This window comes from Agelaius tricolor, unplaced genomic scaffold, assembly GCF_023055355.1.
Source record: "Agelaius tricolor isolate 1412-34295 unplaced genomic scaffold, bAgeTri1.0.p SCAF_36, whole genome shotgun sequence".
Lineage (NCBI taxonomy): Eukaryota > Metazoa > Chordata > Aves > Passeriformes > Icteridae > Agelaius > Agelaius tricolor.
This window is the reverse complement of record NW_027269296.1, coordinates 2,026,610-2,048,197: the sequence shown is the minus strand read 5'-3', so window position 1 is coordinate 2,048,197 and position 21,588 is coordinate 2,026,610. Positions and strand designations below refer to the sequence as shown.

The following is a 21,588-nucleotide window of genomic DNA, read 5'->3' as shown; positions in this document are numbered from 1 at the left end:
CCCCCGGGCCACCTCCCAGTCCTCCAGAGGGATTCCTGTCCCCAAACCCGGGCCCTGGAGCTCCTGTGGATCCATCCCAGCTGCTCCTGCCATGGGGACAAGAGGGACAGCAGCATCAGTGCCACCCCAGGGATGTCACCCCCAGAAATGCTGTGGTCACTCCACTGTTGTGGCAGCCAGGAGAGAAGCCAGGGATGGCACAAGCACCTGCCAGCCAAACACAGCCATGTCCCCAAAGGATGGAGGGGAGGTGGCATGGGGACACCTGGCACTGCCAGCGTCCTTTGGGCACATGGTGGCACCCACTGGGACACAGAGCAGGGACACCCAGCCCCAGGCAGGGAGCACAGCCTGCTCTGGCACTGCTTGTGCTGTCAAAAAGCCCCAAATTCACTGAGTTTTGCCTTAACTCGGGGTAACCCTTCAGGGCTCCCTGCTGGCACCCTCAGATCCTGTCCTTGGACATCCCACTGCGGAACTCCCGGGGGCATGGGAGGCACAGGGGGACCTGGGCACCCTGAGGGGATACCCAGGGCGGGTCTGTGGGGCCACCACGGTGAATTCCCCACAGGGCCACCCCCTCTGGGAGCGCCAGAGCAGAATCACACACGGCACAGCAAGAGCCTGGGGAAAGCCATAAATCCCGAGGATATACGAGGGCGTTCTCCCTGGCTGTGTTCGACAGAGACACCAAATTCAATTTCCTTCGGAGAGCACTAAATCCTTGCCTGTCACCACCAGGAGGCTGCAGCCAACCCCAACACCACACCCCGCCCTGCCCTGGGGTCCCCCCAGCACCCCACCACAGCACAGCTGGTGGGGACAAGGATGGGAGGGGATTTTGGGGACATTGGGGGTGTTTTTTGAGGACCTCAAGGTGAATTTCCAGGCTGGCTGTGTCCTTGTCCCAGCAGCACCTCACTGGGGGTTGGTTTCTGAGCAGGGATGGGTTTGGGGTGGGGGAAAACCCAAAATTGGAGCTGCTTGGGCTCGACACAGCAAAAAGAGGGGGGTCACACCTTTGGGGGTCTTCAGAGGGGTCACAACACCTGGATCGTGGAGCAGCAGGGTCGAACACACCCAAAGTCACCCCACAAAACTCCAACCCACCCATGTGGGAGCAAGTGAGGAATGCAAGGCAGGGATTGAGGAATTGGAGATGGGGGGGTTCACTCTGTTGCTTTGCTTCCTCTCAGGTGGGAGCATGGAGCCCTTCAGATAGTTTGAACATCACAGAAATCCCCAAAGGACGAGGGCCCAACGTCACGGACTCGCTGAGCAACAGATCTCTGATTGTCACCACGGTGCTGGTAGGGCACTGCCAGCCTGTCACTGTCCCTCCCCACATCCCCAGGGATACCCCAGGGATCCCCAATGGCTCTGAAAGCTCACAGCACCCCAGCACCTTTCAAAAGGATGGGACTCCATACAGCGTGGATTTGTATCATAAAAGGAACGGGACCAAGGTGCCCAGAGGGGAACAGAGACAGGGGACACCTGGTCTGGGGCAGAAGGGCTGGAACCAAAGGTCTTGTATCCCTCAGCAAGGGGTTAGCAGGGTGGGAGCTGAACATAAACCCCGAACCCCCCTGGCAGAGCGGGGATGACGTGGGCACCTCGGGGTCAGGGCATTGAACACACCCAAAGTCACCCCACAAACCTCCAGCTCACCCACATGGCTCCAACCTCATCCCTGAATCCCCTGGGGGAGTGGGGATGACGTGGGCACTGGGGACCCCAGGGTCAGGGTGTGGAACCCACCCAAAATCACCCCACAAAACTCCAACCTGCCCACGTATCTCCAACCTCATCCTGAACCCCCCTGGCAGAGTGGGGGTGACACCGGGGACCCCGGGGTCAGGGCATCCAACACACCCAAAATCACCCCACAAACCTCCAGCCCACCCATGTGGCTCCAACCTCATCCTGTACCCCTCTGGCAGAGTGGGGATGACGCAGGCACTGGGGACCCCAGGGTCAGGGCGTCCAACACACCCAAAGTCACCCCACAAACCTCCAGCTCACCCACGTAGCTCCAACCTCATCCCTGAACCCCCTGGGGGAGCGGGGATGACGTGGGCACCAGGGACCTTGGGTCAGGGCATTGAACACACCCAAAGTCACCCCACAAAACTCCCACATAGCTCCAACCTCATCCCTGAACCCCCTGGGGGAGCGGGGATGACGTGGGCACCAGGGACCCCGGGGTCAGGGCTGTGGGGAGGCTCTGGGCGGGCGCCAGCCCCACGTCGCTGCGGCGGAGGAGCCGCTGAGATCAGCGCTGGGCGCCCGCCAAGCCTCGGCTCACAGGCGCCATTCAGCCCCCGGCCCTGCGTGCCACCATCCATCCCCCTCAAAGGGGACCATTCTCCACCCCGGGGGGCTGGGGGGAGGCCAGGTGGGAGCTGGGGCCCTCCCCAGCCGCATGAAGGGTGCTCTGTGATGCGGCTCGGCACGGTGACACCCGGCGGGGACGGTGGCAGCGGCGTGGCACGAGGGGCGGCCGTGGCAGCGCGTCACCCCCGTGGCTCTGGCACTGCAATAACACTGAGCCTCCGGGCGCTCCGGCCTTTAATTGAATGTCAAATGTAATTTGGAGAAGGAGCCGGAGTTTGCGGCCGTGGCAGCCGGAGAGGCGGAATGTGGCACTGAGCCCTGCCAGCTCTGCAGAGACCCCCAGGGCCAGCGCCCTGTGCCAGGCGCGGGGGAAACAACCTCACAGAGCCACCCCTGGGGATGTGCTGGGGCCCCTGGAGGAGCATCCCAATTCTCCATCCCATCCTGGATCCCGGTTCTCAATCCCATCCTGGATCCCAATTCTCCATTGTGGATCCCAATTCTCCATCCCATCCTGCATCCAAAATCTCAATCCCATTCTGGATCCCCCTTCTCCATCCCATCCTGCATCCCAGTTCTCAATCCCATCCTGGATTACAATTCTCAATCCCATCCTGGATCACAATTCTCAATCTCATCCTGGATCCTAATTCTCAATCCCATCCTGGATCACAATTCTCAATCCCATCCTGAATCCCACTTTTCCATCCAGTTCTGCATCCCCCTTCTCCATCCTATCCTGGATCCCCCTTCTCCATCCCATCTTGCATCCCAGTTCCCAATCCCATCCTGGATGCTAAATCTCAATCCCATCCTGGATCCTCCTTCTCCATCACGGATCCCAATTCCCAATCCCATCCTGATCTCCCTTCTCCACAGGCAGCCCCAGCCACCGCCGGTGTCACTCCTCGGGCACAGGGTCAGCCAGGCTGACCTTGGGGCTGGCACCCGACCCCGGCTCTGGGCTCTTAATCACCCACGGGGAGTGGCTTTTAAAGGGGGGAAAATAAAACAAAACAGGAAAAAAACCCCATAAAATGAAAAATGAAACCAGCTCAAGCAGCTCCCCTCGGGATGAGGCGATTTAGAGCCCTGCAGCTGTAAGGGACCAGGGATTTAGTGGGGGATCTGCCCATAATGACATTTAGCTCCTGAAATAAATGCTAAAGCCCAATGAAATTATCTCTACACCCACCCCCGGCCCCGCCACCTAATCTGCCGGATAAAGACCCCGCACAGCCCAGCCGGGGATTGCTCCTGCCCACGCATCACCCTGAGGCTGCTGAAGGGAAAACATCTGGCCAGATGTGTCCCAAAATCCCCTCATCGCCTCGCCGGGCTCAGCACCGCAGGCACGGGCAGCACCCCAGGGTCGCAGGCATCTTTTATGAAAAATCTCTTTTTTTCAGGATTTTTCCTCCTGAGAGGCTGAGAGGCCTCAGGAACAAAATGTAACCAATGGTTATCTGCTGCTGTGGAATGCAACAGGTGCAGCTGGTATTGGTCTCATGTGGTTGTTTCTAATCAATGGCCAATCACAGCCCAGCTGGCTCGGACAGACAGTCCGAGACAGAACTTTTGTTATCATCCTTTCTTATTCTATTCTTAGCCAGCCTTCTGATGAAATCATTTCTTCTATTCTTTTAGTATAGTTTTAATATAATATATATCATAAAATAATCAATCAAGCCTTCTGAAACATGGAGTCAGATCCTCATCTCTTCCCTCAACCTGTGAACACGTTCACACCCCAGGGCCAGGCCGATCCCGGGGCCGGCTCCTTTATCCTCAGCCGTTCCCACAATCCCGGAACGAGCAAATGGCCTCATTCCGCCTGGTTAATAGCCCGGCCGTGACACCCTGCCTGGAATAACAAGCGCCCGGGCTGCAGCAGTCAAGGGTAATTTGCCACGGCAAAGGGTCATTTTACCTGCAAATTGTTTTCCACGTCTCCAGCAGGGCAGAGCGAGTTGGCTCCCGCTCCTGCCCCGTGCCAGGGAGGCCAGGGAGGCGCGTGGGACGTGCCAGAGCAGCCGTGGCACCAGCCCTGGCAGTGGTGGGGTCACCGTGGCGTTCCCAGCGATGGCTGGGCCGTGGCAAGGGCAGAGCAAGCTGCAGCTCCACGGATTTGAACTCATACGGATTCCCTGCTCCATGCAGGGATCCCCTGCTCCATGCTCAGCGTCCCACTGGAAACTTCCAGCCCTAAGGGAGCGTGCTGAGGCAGGATTCACCCATCCCATGGGTTCCCCACTCCATGCACAGCTCCCTCCTGCCCCAAGGAGTGTGCTCAAGGAGGATTCATCCATCCCATGTGTTCCCTGCTCCATGCACCAGTTTTCCTGCTCCATGCAGAGCACCCAGCTGCACCTTCCAGCCCTACAGAGTATGTGTGGGAAAGATCCACCCATGGCATGATTTCCCTGCTCCATGCCATCCAGCTGGCAGCAATCCTACCCCAGAAGTGTGCATGGGTGGGATCCATCCATTGCACAGATTCCCTGCCCCATTCCCAGTGTCCCACCGGCACCTCCAGCCCCAGGATCCATCCATTTCACCATTCCTTGCCCCATTCCCAATTCCCAGCTGGCACCTCCAGCCCCAGGATCCATCCATTGCACAGATCCCCTGCCCCATTCCCAATTCCCAGCTGGCACCTCCAGCCCCAGGATCCATCCATTTCACCATTCCCAATTCCCAGCTGGCACCTCCAGCCCCAGGATCCACCCATTTCACCATTCCTTGCCCCATTCCCAGTCCCCATCTGGCACATTCCAGCCCCACAGAGCTCACACAAGCCGGATCCACCCCCTGCACAACTCCCACCCTGCCCATTCCCCGTGGACCCCTCACGGGCAGAACTCACCCATCCCACCAGCACGAGCATCACCCAGAGACCCCCATCACCGCACCGGGGGCCCATCCCCGCTCCCCGCTCACCGTGTGGCACCTCGGGCAGCTCGAGCTCGTTGGCACTGGCAGGATGCAGCTCGGTGGGGCAGCAGTCGGGCGCGGCGGGCAGCGGGGTGGGCGTGGGGGGCCGGGTGCCGTTGCGCCGGGGGGCCGGGGGGCTCTCGGCCTGGCAGCTGCAGCCGGCGTGGGTGAAGCCGCAGCGGCGGGCGCCGGGAGCCTGCAGGCACTCCTCGAGCCAGCGGCACAGCACGCTGCAGGTGAACTGGCTGGAGTTGTTGTTGTTGATGAGCAGCACCTCCACGAAGCGGAACTCCAGCGCCTGCGGCTCCAGCAGCCGCGGGGCCGCCTCGGGCTCGGCCGCCAGGCACAGCTGCACGAAGTTCTTGTCGAAGTGCAGGAAAGTGAATGGTCCTGTGCCCTCGCACAGCTCCAGCTCGGCTTCCTCGTCCTCCTCGTCCTCCTCCTGTTGCTGCTCCGGGTGCTGGGGGGTGGGCGCGGGGCTGGCCTCGCCCCGGGGGTCGCAGGTGTAGTTGGCCAGGTAGTGGTCGAGCGGCAGCACCATGGGCGAGAAGTGGGTGCAGACCTGCTCCTCCCGGTTGAAGCGGAGGTAGAGCGAGTACTTGGTGGGGTCGGGGTTCTCCAGGGTCCAGGAGCAGCCCGAGGAGATGGTGGGGAACAGGTCCTTGAGGGAGAAGGAGCCGTAGAGGACGCCGGAGGCCAGGGCGGAGCAGGCGCTGGGAGCCGGGTCGAAGCCCCGCGTGAGCCACAGGACAGACGAAATCACAGCCAGTAAGAGGGGACCAGCAGCGGTCATCCTATGGCATTTGCCCTGCAGACGGACAGATGGACACACGGACAGAGGCTTACCCGGAGGTTTGGCCGCTGTGGAGCTGGGCTGGGGGTCAGTGCCCTGCCCTGAGCCCGGCCGGTGTGAGAGCAGCATCCCGGTCACCCCATGTCCCCTCCTGATTCATGTCCCCTCCTGGTCCCTGTCCCCGTCTGCCACCTTGCAGGGTTATAGGGGACTCCTTGCTGTGCCAATGAGTGCCCAGGCTGGGAACAGCACAGCACAGAGTGAGGATTTCACCCCAAAACCACCAGAGCAGAGTCCCAGCCCTGCAGGACCCCCCTGCAATGACCCTCCCACCCTCAGCTCACCCCTGGCCAAGCACAGCCTGGGCATGGAGCCACCAAACAACTTCAGACAGGGCCACAAAAGCCCTTGGAGCTCATCCTGGTGCCCTGGAGCACGGTGGGGACAGGCTGGCAGCTCAGGGTGACGTGCTGGGGGTGCACGGTGACACGCCAGCAGCGTGGTGTCCCCACAGCTGTCCTAAGAACCAAGCACAGGGTGAGCAGCCACTGCTCAGTACAGATTTCTTGGATGCCTCTCTGGGAATGCAGAGCATGGCCATGAACAGCTTTTTAATACCTCATTAATAAAATAATGCACGCCGTGGCCTTATTAAGTGAGCCCGGAGCACGGCTCTACAGAGGCCGAGGCTGCCGCGCACGTGTCAGCATCACTCAGCCCGTGCCCAGGGCAGTGGTGGCAAAGGGACAGCCCTGGGGACATCAGGGGACATCCAGGAGGTGGCCACAGGGCCAGATGCCATGGCTGAGGTTGATTCCAAAATCGCTGAGGTCTCCGCCCAGCCGTGTGCTGGGGATGCCGAGCGTTGGCACAGCACGGGGGATGCTCTTCCTCACCCTCAAACAGCAAATCCTGCTCCAAAACCGCCCTCAAACACCAAATCCTGCTCCAAAACCGCCCTCAGACAGCAAATCCTGCTCCAAAACTGCCCTCAAACACCAAATCCTGCTCCAAAACCGCCCTCAAACAGCAAATCCTGCTCCAAAACCGCCCTCAAACAGCAAATCCTGCTCCCAAAACACCCTCAAACACCAAATTCTGCTCCAAAACTGCCCTCAAACACCAAGTCCTGCTCCCGAGTCACCCTCAAACAGCAAATCCTGCTCCTTAAACACCCTCAAACACCAAGTCCTGCTCCCGAGTCACCCTCAAACAGCAAATCCTGCTCCCAAACTGCTCTCTAACACCAAATCCTGCTCCAAAACCACCCTCAAATACCAAATCCTGCTCCTTAAGCACCCTCAAACAGCAAATCCTGCTCCCAAACTTCTCTCTAACACCAAATCATGCTCCCAAAACACCCTCAAACACCAAATCCTGCTCCTTAAACACCTTCAAACACCAAGTCCTGCTCCCGAGCCATCCCTCGCCGAGGTGCTGGTTCTGGGGCATCCCCCGGCTCATCGGGAGGGACACTTGGCCGAGCCTGCGCTGGAGCCACTCCGGGGACATTAGAGAGCTAAAAATATCCCGATTCTCATGCAACAGGCTGGCGCTGGCTCCTGCAGCACCGAGGGGAGGGCTCGGGGCTGGCGTTCCCCCCTCCAGGCCACGGGGGAGAGGCGCTGGGAGGGATCCAGCAGGAGCAGACCGGGCTGGATCCCCCCGATGCCAGCAGGGGGATCTGGGGTGAAAGAAAACCTCACTTTCCCGGAGTAAAACCCTCCGGTTCCTCTGGTCTCCAGCCAGAGCCCCCAGGAAATGCAACAGGAGAGACCCAAAAGCCCCGAATTCCAACTGCAGCCGGAGCGGGGCATCCCCCACCGGTGCTACTCGAGCGGCCGCCGAGGAGCTGGGGTCCCCCCGAGAGTCGCGGCCCCCTCGGCTGCTCCGGGAGAGCCGGGAGTGGGGGGAGGGAGGAGGAGGAGGAGGAGGAGGAGGGAGAGGAGGAGGAGGTCAGGCAGGGACACGCTGCTGCTCTGCAGCGAGCTCCTGGGGCTCCCGCAGCCTGGCAGGGACACAAGATGGTGCTTGCTTCCCTCGGCCAGCAGCAGCGACGCTCCGGCAGCACCATCCATCCATCCATCCCTCCATCCATGCATCCTCCACCCATCCCGCCCGCTGGAAGGCTCGGGGATGGACACAGCCCACGCCTCACCTCTCCAGGCACGCATGATCCAGCTGTTCTGGGATATCAGGAGCTTCCTCCCAGCCCCAAAACCTCCGGGCTGCGGCTGCCTGAACGGAGCCACGGTCGGGGCTGAGCCGGAGCTGCCGGAGCTCGCTGGGCACCGGCCCCGCTCCCTGCAGCACCCGAGCCTCCGCCGCCGCTGCCGCTGCTGCCGCTGCTGCTGCAGTGAAAATATTTCACTGATCTGCGAGGGGGCCGAGGAGGTTTTTAACATCTGTGCCGCGGAGTCACCCGGCTGGAGCTGCCCAGGGGTCACCATCACCCCCGGCCATCAGCTCGGCGGGGACCTGGCGCCCTGCAGCGTCACCGTCTGCGCTCCCCGGCCCGGGGGAGCCCAGCCCGGCCGCGGTGCCAGGGCACGGCCGCGCTGGCATCACCCCCGCTGCCCCCAGAACCTCCTCGCTCCGGGCGGGATGAAGCACCCGGGTCCCTGGGGGCAGCTGGCGGCCACCCTGCGCCCCGCTGGGGGCGGCTGGTGCTCCCTGGGGACAGCGATGTCACCCGGAGCACGGCGGGCACAGCCTGGCAAGCTCGCCCGCCGCAGGCGCCAGCTCCAGCCCCTTCCATCTGCCTTTGTTCCCGCCCGGGCGCAGGGAAGGGGGTGGGTTTAAAGCTTTAATTAAAGCTTTTAAAGAGCCATCACAGAGCTGGGAAAGCGGCCGGGCGGGAGGAAGCGACAGCCCGGGCTCCCCCGTGCTCTTAGCGAGGTTTCTCTGCATCCCTGCTGGAATATCGCTCCGGGAAAAGCAGGATCCGACCGCGGCTCGGCTCTCCCCGGCCACGGCACGGCACTGCTCCCCACGCACACACAGGTTGTTTCCCTGAGGATGTTTTGCCTGGATTTTGGCTGGATCCCCGTCCAGCTCCATCATCCCGGCACGGCAGGAGCTCAGATGGTGATCAGGAAAAGCCAAGGACAACCGACCAGTCCGCAAAAAAGTGATAAATGGGCAGCACCAAAGCCCTCGGCATCAATAATCTGAGAAACGATTAATGGCAGAGCAAAGGAGATTTGGGGGTGGAGGGATGTGGTTTTTAACCCAACCGTTCTTTTAACAGGCTGTAGAAAATATAAAATCCATGGGAAAAAAACAAGGACCTGATGCAGGAAAATTCCTAACGTGAGCGTGGCTTAGGATAAAGGAATAAAAAGTGAGGAAGGGCAGGGGCATCCTGGGTGGTTGATCCAGCAGGGAACAGCCTCTGTTCCCTGACAAAAGGGACAGGCACAGCAGAGCTGTGGGGCTCCATCCCATGCGATGCCATCCCTGCCCCTCCAGAGGTGACAGTGACAAAGGCAGCACCACAAATTCCCACCGCCCTCCAATCCCCAGGCTCTTCCCAATTCCCAGCATCTTCCAATCCCTGGGATCTTCCCCAGCCGTTCAAAGGCATCCAGCGACTCCAAAGCTGCCCCAAAACACCTCCACGGGGTGTCCCGAGCCTTCCCAGCCCCTCCACCAACACACCAGCACCATTTCTGGGGAAAACTCCTCTGCAACCCCATTCTCCAGCCTGAAAACGCGGATCCCTGCTCGGCACAGGCTTGCACACGCGTGTGCACACACAGACACCCAGCCGGGACAGGGATCTCCCAGCTGCTTCCACCCTCTCCGGCAGTGGGGCTCCATCCCATGGGATGCCATCCCTGCCCCTCCAGAGGTGACAGTGACAAAGGCAGCACCACAAATTCCCAGCGCCCTCCAACCCCCGGCATTCAAAGACATCCAGGGACTCCAAAGCTGCCCCAAAGCATCTCCATGGGGTGTCCTGAGCCTTCCCAGCCCCTCCACCAACACACCAGCACCACTCCTGGGAAAAACTCCCCTGCAATCCCCCCGAAAACACGGATCCCTGCTCGGCACACGCGTGTGCAGGCATGTGCACACACAGACACCCGGCGGGGGACAGCGATCTCCCACTGCTTCCACCCGCTCTGGCACAATTCCCTCAGCATCCAGGAGCACGTTTCCCCTCCCTTCCATGATTCCACGTCTCCCTTGTCCCTCTGGCTCCCCGGCGCGCTGCCACGGCCCCTCCTGGAGCCGGCAGGCTGGCAGCGGTGCCGAGCTGTAATTAATGGTGCCGCTCTGCCAATCCCTGGCGCGGCCTCGCGAGCACTGGCAGGCACAGGCCCCTTTATTTATTTTACTTAACTGCTGTTGGTAAAACTCCACTCCAAAAAGCAAGGCCGGGAGACAGCACAGAGGAATCTCCGCCGGGGTTGGGGATTTGCTCAGCCAGGGAACGGCATGTGCTGCCTCCCCCCCGGCCCTGCACGGCTTGGGGGGTCCCTGGAGTCACAGCCCCCCCTCAGCTGCAGCAGCCACGGTGCTCCCACAGCCTCTTCCAAGGAGTTTCTTCCACATCTTTGGGATGTGAGTCCCTCTTTTCCATCAGCTCCATTCCAGAGGGCTGGGAGACCCGGGAAGGCTCCAAAGAGGGGTTCAGAGTTCCAGCGCTGGCAGCGGGATCTGTTCTCACCTCAAAAGGGGATTTTTATTTGTACCCATCATCTCATGATATCCAGCCCCACCGTGAGCCTCCAAGGTGCTCCAGGGAGAGAAGGGGCCTGGCTCCATCCTGCTCTTGGAGGACATCAAGAAGGAACAGACAGGAGCAGCACAGGGGGGACACGATGGCCCTCGTGAGCAGCGAGGAGCTGTAGAGCTTCTGACATTTGGCAACCGAGCCAGGTGGCCCTGAGCCAGCCCCGTCCCCATTAGAGGACGGGCCCGTGGTAGGAAATGAGTTTGCAGGGCCTCAGTCCAAATTCCCATGGAGAAGCGTGGAGGCATCACAGCAGCGCAGGGCTGGAGCAAGGCTGGAGCATCATCTTCCTCCAGGAAATGGGGAATCCATCCTGCAGCTCCCATCCCATCTGAAGATCCCCGTGGGATGTGGGGATGTGGCAGCAATGGGGGCACCCTGGCTGGTGGAAATCCCATCTCATCCCACAGCGGTGAGCTCGGTGCCAGGGCAGAGCTCTCCCCCAGTGCCATCTCCAGCATGGCAGGGAGCGACTCCAGGGAGAAAATTCCACTGCCAAAGGTCCTTGGAGGTGTGGAGAAGAACCAGAAGGAGCTGGGAAGAGCTGGCAGCGTGTCCCAGCCAGCTCTGTAGCCCCTGTGCCACGCGGCTCCCAGCTGGAGAGTGAGATCCCGCTGTGCCCGCTCCGTGTCCGTTTTCTCTCCAGCACAGCCCAAATTTGTAGGATCCTGGCTCCTTGGATCAAAGCTGGGGCCGGTGACAAGGCCTGACAGGCAACTGGGCAGGCCTGGGAGAGGAGCTGCTGCCAGGCTCCGTGCTCTGGCACAGCAGGGCTGGCACTGCCACACGGCCAGCTCCACATCCACTGCCACCACCGTGCCATCACCAAGGAGCCCTGCTGGGAGCGGGGAGCAGACCCTCCCTGCCGAGGGCGGCTGGAGAGCAGCCAGGTGACAGTGACGGTGACAGTGACAACAGCTGCGCCACCCCGCTCCTCCCCGTGTGAGCCCACGGAGCCGGGTGCCTCCCCACGACCCCCCTCAGCTCAGCCACGGCCTTCAAAGGAGGGACAGAGCTGTCCCCAAGCCCTGGGAACAGTCCCAGCGGCGCAGCTCAGAGCCAGCCCCGTGCCACCGGCTCCACGTGCGCCCCGCACCGAACCCCCGGCCGGGCGCTCCGCCACAGCCCGGCCGCCCCGGGGCCACCTCCCCGCGTCACCGGCGGCCCCGGCTGCCAGGCGGCAGCCGGCACAGCCAGCAGTGACATGACCTAGAAAAGGGAAGGGTTGTTCACACGCCGCGCTGCCGCCAGTCCCCCCCGCGCCGGCTGCGCAAAAACCTCCCCCGTCCTCAACAAGTGACCGGCGCGGGCACACGCGGGAGGCGCACCTGGCACCGCTCCGTGCCACCGCTCGCAGGGCTCGCAGGTCTCCCCCGGCTCCCCCCGAGCCCCGGCTGCCACCTGCGTGCCGCACGTGCCCGCGGTGGCACACGCCGGGTGCCCACGTGTGCCCTCCCGCACGCCCACGGGCCCCAGGTGCCGTGGCACGGCAGCCGCCCCGCGCTGGCACCGAACAAAGCCTCGGCACGCAGGGGAGGGCTGAGAACCCACCCACAACCCCCCCACCCACCCACGGCCGGGGCTTCGCCCACGCAGCCCCCGGGGCCTGCCCGAGGGGCGACAGCGCGGGGTGACCAAACCCCCCCCGAGCACCCACGCTGGCCAGGCTGGCACAATCCACGCGTGTGCCCACAGCGGGGATGCCAGCAGGGAGCCCTGCACCCACCCGTGGCCTTGCTCGCTGTGTAGCACGCACCGCGGTGCCACACATGTGCCCGGGAACACACGTGTGCCCGCGGACACGCGCGCAGCCCCTCCGCCGTGGGGCTGTCGGAGCCGGGCACTGTTCTAACGGGAGGAACGGGCACCCCGCGGGAGGAAACGGAGCCTGGAGGGGGGCACGGGGGTCCCCGGGGAACCGGCGGAGCCGAGGGGAGAAGCGGCAGAGGGGGGAAGAAGCGGGAACCACCGGGAAGGGGGGACCGGCAGAGCGGGAGGAGGAGATCGCAGCGCCGGGAGAGCGGGGGAGCGGCGCCCCGAGGGAAGGAGCGGCAGCTCCGGGCACGCCGCGGCTCTCGGCCAGCCCCGGTGCCGAGCCCTCCGCGCCGCCGCAGCCCCGCGCAACTTCCCGGCAGGGCCGGGGCCGCCTCGGGGATGCCGCTGCCCGCGCCGAGCACCGGGCACGGGGCACCCGCGGTGTCGCGGCGCGGCCGCAACTCCCGTTCCCGCAGCCCCGCCGCCGCCGCCGCCGCCGCCGCCGGGGCAGCAAAGTTGGCCGCGGTTGGGGTGAGAGCCGGGGGGGGATCCCCCCGGTGGAACCGGGGCTCTGCCAAGCGGCAGCACCGGCCGCCGCAGCCCGCATCGCCGGCGAGCTGCCGCCCCCGCTGCGCCGCGCCGGGGGGGGAGCGGAGCCGCCGCACCGGGGAAGAGGTGGAGGGGAGGGGGGGGGGGGGTTCACCGATAACGGGGGGGTGCCGGTTCACCGGGGAGGGGGGAGATATCGGGTTGTGGCCGCCCTTACCTGCGCTCCGTTAGCAGCGCGTGTAGCCCCGGCGCGGCGCGGCGAGCAGCGGGCTGGCCATCCCCGAGCGGCGGCGGCGGCGGCGGTGGCGGCGGTGGCTGCCGGTGCCCGGGCGCGCCCGGGGGAGCGCGGCGGCGGCGGCGGCGGCAGCGCGCGGGGCCGGGAGCGGGCGCGGGGCCGGGAGCGGGGCCGGGAGCGGGCGCGCAGCGCGCCGGGCCCCGGTGGCGGCGGCGGCGGCGGCGGATGCGGTGGGGAGGGGAAGGGAGAGGGGGGGGGCTGGGGGAGCGGGGGGCGCGGGGGCGGCGGCGGCGCGCGCCGCTCGGGCACTTGCTGCATGCGCCGGGCGCGGGGCGGTGTGTGACAGTACCGGGCACCGGGTGTGTGACAGCACCGGGCACCGGGTGTGTGACAGTACCGGGCACCGGGTGTGTGACAGCACTGGGCACCGGGTGTGTGACAGCATCGGGCACCGGGTGTGTGACAGTACCGGGCACCGGGTGTGTGACAGTACCGGGCACCGGGTGTGTGACAGTACCGGGCACCGGGTGTGTGACAGCACCGGGCACCGGGTGTGTGACAGTACCGGGCACCGGGTGTGTGACAGCACCGGGCACCGGGTGTGTGACAGCACTGGGCACCGGGTGTGTGACAGTACCGGGCACCGGGTGTGTGACAGTACCGGGCACCGGGTGTGTGACAGCACTGGGCACCGGGTGTGTGACAGTACCGGGCACCGGGTGTCTGACAGTACCGGGCACTGGGTGTGTGACAGTACCGGGCACCGGGTGTGTGACAGCACCGGGCACCGGGTATGTGACAGTACCGGGCACTGGGTGTGTGACAGTACCGGGCACTGGGTGTGTGACAGCACCGGGCACCGGGTGTGTGACAGTACCGGGCACCAAGTGTGACAGTACCGGGCACGGTGTGTGACAGCACCGGGCACCGGGTGTGACAGTACCGGGCACCGGGTGTGTGACAGTACCGGGCACCGGGTGTGTGACAGCACCGGGCACCGGGTGTGACAGTACCAGGCACGGCGGGGACCCCCTCTCACTGTCCCCTCTCTGCTGCCCCCGCTGTGTGTGTGCAAGGGGAGGAGACCCCCGGGTTCTGGTGCTGCTGCTGCAGCTCTGGGGGGGCGGAGGGGAGCGGTGCACACGCACACGGGGGGTGTCCCCAACCTCACCCCCCCCCAGCCGTGTCACACACGTGGAGTGGGTGTGCACAGGCACGGGGGGGCTGTGGCTATGTGTGCACGGCTGGAGGGGTGTGAATGCTGGGTGGGATCTGCCGTGGTGGTGAGGGTTTGCACACGCGTGTGCAAAGCACGTGGAGCTCTGTGTGTGTGTCCCGTGTGTGTCCCGTGTGTGTCCCCACACGTGTGCAGGCCTCGGGGAGTTCTGCAGGGGAGTGTGGGGCGCAGGAATGCTGAGAAACGGGGCTGCCACAACCACAGATGTGGCACATGTGGGGGTGACACGGAGCCTGCCGGGCCCCCAGGACCTCGGGGGGCTGCAGAGCTGCGGTTTCACACCCAGAGGGGAAGCACAGGCAGGATAAACTTGAGGATCTTGGTGGTCCGTGGGGCGACTGAGGCACAGAGGCTCCACTGCAGCTCTCCAGGAGCTCTGGCTGGCAGGGGATGGGGTGTCAGGGGCCCTGAGCCCCGGGCATGCAGCAGGAGCTCAGCAGGATGCGGCAGGGCCTGGCTGCCACGCTGCGGGAGCAGCGCAGCTGGAAATGCAGCACATTCCCTCTGCTGCCTGTCCACCTCTGCTGGACACATCCTGCCCAGTGCTGCTGCTGCTGCCAGGGCTGCTCTCAGCTGTCTCAGCTCACAGCTGTCCCCTGTCCCCTCCATCCAGGCTGGACACCATGGGTAGAAAGTGCAGCAGGCAGCTCTAGGACAACTGTGCAGCACCCTGGGGATCTGTGGCTCAGCACCGGCTCTGATCCAGCTCGGTGCTGCTGGAAGTGCAGGATCTCATCCACCCCAGAGCTCAGCTCTTTCCCTTCCTGGCATTCCCTATTCCCAGAGCTTCCCTGCAGTCCCTGAGTGCCTGACCCAGCATCCCCAGGCAGGCACTGGTGCCCTGCAGGTCAAGGCTGGGAGGAAGCAAACCAGCTTTTCAGGCTGGTCTTTATCCCGAGGAGAAAAGCAGCATTAGCTCCGCTGGAGCTGGAGGATATTCCCGAGCCTGGCTCTGTAAATACAGCTCAGCACAGCTCTGTGGATGAACAACCCCAAACCCACGGCTCCCCGGGCCATTCCCAGCTTCCCACGAGGCGTTTGCTCCCTCAGCCAAGCAGCCCAGCACGGCTGAGGGCACTGGGGACTTCCAAAGGGATCTCCTGCACCGGCTGCCACTGCCCTGCAGGGAGTGCAGGACATGGCATGGGATTGGTGTGGGAATGGTGTGGGATGCAGGATGTGGGATGCAGGATGCAATGTGGGATGCAGGATGCAATGTGGGATGCAGGATGCAATGTGGGATTGGTGTGGGATGCAGGATGCAATGTGGGATGCAGGATGCAGTGTGGGATTGCTGTGGGATGCAGGATGCAATGTGGAATGCACTGCAGAATGCAACATGAGATGCAGTACGGGATGCAGGATGCAATACTGGGTGCAACAGTGGATGCCACACAGGTTGTGGCGCAGGATGGATGCGATGCCCATGGGGACTTCCCCAAAGCTGTGTCACACCCTGGCTCGTGTCACCCTGTCCCACAGGGCCACCATGCCCTGCTGCTGCCCGCCCAGCCCGGGAGCCGTGCCTGCTCTCTGTGCCCCCTCCCTGCCCAGTCCCCTCTGCCCCGGGAGGGCAAAGAGGAGCTGGGGGGCTCCGGCTCCGGGGGGGCTGAGCTGTGGGAGCGGGAGGCACCCACTGTTACCAGGACAACTGGGTGCTGCTCTCCAGAGCTGCTCGTGCTGCTGCTGCATCCCTGCAAACCTCCCCCGGCGCCGCCGCTGCCACCAAATCCCCAACCAGGGGCGTGCTCACCCCCCCCGGCCCCGCAGGCACAGCTTGGAAAAGCACTGGAGACCCTTCCCCTCCAGCGTGTGAAGGCTCCGAGCCTTCATCCTCCTCCTCCTCACCGCCGTGAGCTGCTGGGATGTGCGAAGGGCTGGGGTTGGGGCTGGGGGGCTGGGCTGAGCAGAGCTCCTCGCAGGGTGTAATTAGAGCAGCGCGCGGAGGTGGTGACACCGGGGCTTTCTGGCTCGCTGGGAATCAGAGCCGTCCATTAGGGCCATAACAACCCTGCCAGGCTGCCACGAGGTCCCCGGTGCCACCGCTGTCATTAGCGGCCTCCAGCGCCGCGGGGACCGGGCACACCGGGACAGCCGAGCAGGGCAGGGGCTCCCCAGGCACCCGGCGCTGCTGCTTCCAGCACAGAGCTCTCGTTTCCCCTTCATTTGGCACAGAAATCAGGGCCAGGGAGAGTCACCGAGGTGGCAGCTGCTCTGTGCCCCCGTGAGGATTCGGGGAAGAGTTGAGAGCTCCTGGCCGCGGGGGTGGGGATGCTCATCCCGCCCCCGCTGGGCTCCATCCCCAGGGATTGTCCCCCCTGAGCTGTGGCTTTTCGGAAAGGTTCATCGGGACCACCTCGGGTGGAAGAAGGGGCGAAGCGGGAAGGGACGCGGCCCCCGAGAGCAGCCGGTAACGACAGCCGCTTGTCGGAATCGCTTCCCGTAAACGCGGCGGCGAATTGCTCCAGCGGGAAAACAAAACCAGCCGTAAACAGGGGAGTTTGGGGTTGCAGGATAATTTAATCTGCTCTGATGGGAGCCCTCACCGCGATGGAAGGACCTGCCCTGCCCAGGGACCTTCACGTGGAGCTTTCTCCCGCTGGTGGCCAGGGAGAAAAGCCCAGGAAATACGAGCGAGGTGATGAGAAGCAAGAGGAAGGACAAGCCATGGAATAAATTTCACTTTGTGGTTGTTCCAGACTGTGGGCACGGCCAGAAGCCCTTCCCAGGTGGCTCCCGGGCCTCTGGATGTGTTGCTGTGCTCAGGGAGATGGATTTCAGCTCAGCACCCCCATCCTGGTGTTCCCAGGCTCTTTTTGCAGTCAGGGATGGATGAGGGCTGGTCCTTGCCCATCTGTGCCAGGTGATGCTGTGCCACAGGGCAGGGCAGCAGGAAGGGCCAGGCTGGGCATGCTGGGGAGAGATTTGGGGGAAAATTGGAGGAATTTCTGCTGGATAAAGAGCTGATCTCCCTGCTGGGCCTGTAGGTCAGGGATGGATCAGGGCTGGTCCTTGCCCAGCGGTGCCAGGTGATGCTGTGGCACAGGGCAGGGCACCAGGAAGGACCCGAGGTGCCAGGCTGGGCATGCTGGGGAGAGATTGGAGGAAAATTGGAGGAATTCCTGCTGGATAAGGAGCTGATCTCCCTGCTGGGCCTGTAGGACTGAGAGATGAGCACAACACCAGTGGGACAACCGTGGGGTTTTCACCTTCAGCTGCTTCCTGGGAGATCCTCCCTGGTCCAGAGCAGCCTGGCAAGGAGCAAAGCCACCCTCAGCCCCTTTTGCAGCGGAGCCATCTCATTGCCCAGCCCGGCAGATCATGCCTGCATTCGAGCAGCCGCTCCAGAAGCTGGAGGAACTTTGCATAAATATTCATGGCGATTAATAAACATGAGGGCTGCAGAAAGCCCGGCTGCAGCGGCTGCTCAGCCTGGCAGGAAGGAGCTCAACCCCGACACCTGATGGGTTTTGCACAGCAGGAAAACCCAGAGGTTGGATGTTGGGAAAGAGCTGAGCCGCGTCCTTTGTCACCTTGTTAGCGAGGAGGTGGCACCTCCCCAGAGGGCTGGAGCTGGATAAGACCTAAATGGGGACACTGAGAGCCAAGGGAAGCTGCCCTGGTCACCTTTGCACCCCCTGTGACAGCCCCACAGAGGCACAGGGACAGCAGCCAGGCCCGATCCCCTCTGGGTGTGGATCTAAAATAGCCCCAAACCCCCCATGGCTCCAGAGGGGACATTCAGGGCCAGCTCTGAGCAGCGCCAATCCTGCACAAAGCCACGGCAGTGGGGACAGGGACAGCACTGGTGACAGCCCCACAGAGGCACAGGGACAGCAGCCAGGCCCGATCCTCTCTGGGTGTGGATCTAAAATAGCCCCAAATCTAATGTCTAAAATGTCCCCATGGCTCCAGAGGGACATTCAGGGCCAGCTTTGAGCAGCGCCAATCCTGCACAAAGCCACGGCAGTGGGGACATGCCCAGCACTGGTGACAGCGCTGGTGACAGCTGGCACTGAGGCTGCGGTGCCAGCACTCCCCACCCCGGAGCGGGCAGAGGGGTGGATCCAGGCATTCCCAGCTCCTGTGGGGGAAACTGAGGCAGAGGGGCAGCGCCAGGGCGGTGGGAGGTGGCGGAGGCAGAGCTCAGAGCCAGGTGAGGCGCGGTGCCACCTGCGGGACGCTGCCTTTGTCACGCCGCCAGCAACCCGGGGCATAAACAAGTGCCTGACATTTCCACACCGCCGCCAGGCCCTCGGATTAAAGCAGAACATAATTAGCAAATTAATCAGCAGACAATAGCCGGGGATCTGAGGCTGCCGAGCTGTCACCGGCTCCGCACGGAGCTGACCCCGGGCATGTTCGGGGCGATGGCCGCGATTTGATGTCCCCGTGTCCCTTCCCTTGGATTTTCCCACCGGGGCAGGGGTTAACCGGGATTCCCTGTCCCGTCAGGAGCCTGGGAATGAATTTCCAAAGGGCAGCACCTCCGTGTGGCTCAGCGGGACACAGAGAACCTGAGGAGCGAGGGGGAATTTGCATTCCGCTTATTAGACACCCTGCAAATACGGGCGAACCTCGTTCAAACACATTTGGGTGATAAAATGATATTGACTCTGAGTAATTAAAAATCATTTCCATATTCAAATACGCCTGATTGAGGAGAAATAGCTTCCCTTTAATTGCCTGCAGGGGAGAGGAGCAACTTTCGGAGCGTGCAGCCCCGGTAAATGCAGCTTCGCTTGGCAGGGTGTGAATGGCCCGGGGAGGAGGAGGAGGAGGAGAGGAGGAGGAGGCACAGCAGAGGGTGAAGGTGTGACCCTGCCACCCTCGAGAGAGGCTCTTCCCTCTCCGGTCCCCAGGGATCAATCCCAGAACAAGGCGCTCCTTGCTCCCCCCCACCCAGGGCCATTCCCAGCAAAATTCCCCCCGTGGCAGCAGCAACCCCGGCTCGGGGTGGCAGGGACAGCCCCCAAAATCCTTGTGCCTCAGGAGGGGCTCCTCTGGGTCATCACGGGTGGGGACAGCCCCAAATGCCCCTTTCCAACCCCCCCAGTCTGCCACCAGCACGTCCCCGAGTGCCACCACACTGTCACTGTCACTGTCACTGTCACTGTCGCTGTCACGGTCACTGTCACGGTCACTGTCACTGTCACTGTCACTGTCACGGTCACGGTCACGGTGTCCCCGCAGCAGCGCTGGGACAGTGGGGCTGAGCTCTCCCAGCCTCCTCCTGGAGCCCCTCCAGCGCTTCCCTGCGGGATTTTGGGCTCTGCTTGGTTTCCTAGGGAAACGGGGCTGCAGCTCAGCTCAGCCCCCGCGCATGGGGGTGTGCAGGGAAACGGGGGCGTGCAGGGAAATGGGGTGTGCAGGAGGGACCTGGGTGTGCAGGGAGGGATGTGGGTGCCTCACACCCTCTGTCTCCTCTCCCAGCTCTATTTGGAGCCTCTCGAACCCTCCAGGAAGAGATTGGAGCAGAGTCCCCACTCCCCAAGTTTGTCCTTCCCTCTGAACATCTTTCCTTCTCTGAGCGCACCATCCCGGCTTCCAGATTAACCATGGGGCACAAGTGAGCCCATGAAGATTTTGGAGGTGATGTTTTTTGTATAAACCACATCAAAATGCCCTAAAAACCCATCCAGGAGAGCCCTTTGTGCTCCCACAGCTCCAGCAGGAATCCGCAGGGAGAGCCGGGATAACTCCCAGGAATCACCAATTCCTTCCACCTCTCCCATCCCCAATCCCAAATCCCAGATCCCCGTACTGGGATCCCAGTGGGAACGGGGTCACCCCCCCAGGACCCCCCCATGCCGGGGCCATCCCCTCTCCCAGGCTGGCCCAGCTCAGCAGGGCAGAGCGCGGGACAGAAAGCTGGAGCTGGATGGGAATTCAAGCACCATAATTAAAGGAAAAAATTTTCCAGCATGCTGAAGACAGAAGAGGATCATTGTGTTTGCCTCCCACATCCCAGATGGATGCAGACAACGCCGGGGAGCGCGTGGAGAGGAGGAGAGGAAGGGTGTGAGTGAGACCGGGACGTGTGTGAGCAGAAATTGAATTTTTATCAGTTCCTATGTAGATTGTGTTTATTCATCTGTCTCCTCTCCATCTCCCCCATGCATCTCCTCATTTCTTTGACAAAATTACTTTCCTCCTTTGGCCTAATTTTGTTTGTACAGATAGCAGCTGCTTCCTCCCGTTCCAGCAGAAGAAATATCCCGGTAAATGAGGTGTTCCACGGCCCCGGCACAGGTTGGAGCTGCTCCCCTGGCTCCTGCAGGGACACAGCTCCATCCCAAAAATGCCCTCCTGCTGCTTCCCTAGGCTCCTGCTGCCTCTCCAGAGGATGGGGAGGTGTCCCCAGGTTGTCCCAGGTCCCCAAGTGTCACCATCCTGCAGGGCAGGGGGTGCTGCTTCCAATAGGGAAGCTCTGCTAATCCATAGTGAGTGTCCTGGCGCGGGAGAGGAATGGAGCTGGGATGATCAGGAATAAAAATATTGGAAAATATTTTTTAAAAAATTATTAAAATATTTTTATTATTTTAGTTTTGTTATTTATTTCGATATTTTAATTAAAAATAAAACTATTAAAATATTAACATATTAAAATATTAACATATTAAAATATTAAAATATTAAAAATAAAAATTGTAGAAATATTGAAAGTATATAAATATTGAAATGATAAAATGAACAAATATTTTATTATTCTAATTTTATTATTTATTTCGATATTTTAATTAAAAATAAAAATATTAAAAATATAAAAATATTTAAAGTATGAACATATAAAAATAATGAAAATAATAAAAATATTAGATTATTTTCTTGTTTTAATTTTATTATTTATTTCAATATTTTTATTTAAAATATAAATATTGAAAATATTGAAATATTAAAAATATTAGAAATATTAAGAATTTTGGGTATTTTTTCCCCAAAAAAAAAAAAATGTTCCCGGCAGGATCTGTCACTCTCCCTCTCCCCAGCTGGGCTGGATTCTCTGG

At 61.6% G+C, this 21,588-nt stretch overlaps 1 protein-coding gene and 1 long non-coding RNA gene across 8 annotated transcripts in view; one reads left to right on the top strand and one right to left on the bottom strand.

Annotated features, from left to right (window-relative positions):
- The window catches only part of ADGRB2 (adhesion G protein-coupled receptor B2), a 35,983-nt gene extending 22,306 nt beyond the window's left edge, over positions 1-13,677 (bottom strand). For 5 of the 7 annotated variants that reach the window (XM_071452980.1, XM_071452982.1, XM_071452981.1 and 2 more), the window contains exons 1-2: positions 13,327-13,677; positions 5,278-6,079 (exon numbers count right to left, since the gene is read on the bottom strand). In XM_071452980.1, the coding sequence (XP_071309081.1) occupies positions 5,278-6,079; positions 13,327-13,662 (1,138 nt within the window). In that variant the 5' untranslated portion in view covers positions 13,663-13,677. Of the gene's footprint in view, positions 1-5,277; positions 6,080-8,222; positions 11,090-13,326 lie in introns of those variants that run through there. The other 2 variants (XM_071452986.1, XM_071452987.1) reach the window with 2 other exon arrangements.
- Positions 13,678-14,300: 623 nt separating this feature from the next.
- LOC139602915 (uncharacterized) lies at positions 14,301-21,126 on the top strand. The gene is made up of 2 exons (XR_011683523.1): positions 14,301-17,568; positions 17,743-21,126. It is a non-coding gene; the product is annotated as an uncharacterized lncRNA (long non-coding RNA).
- Positions 21,127-21,588: the final 462 nt, after the last annotated feature.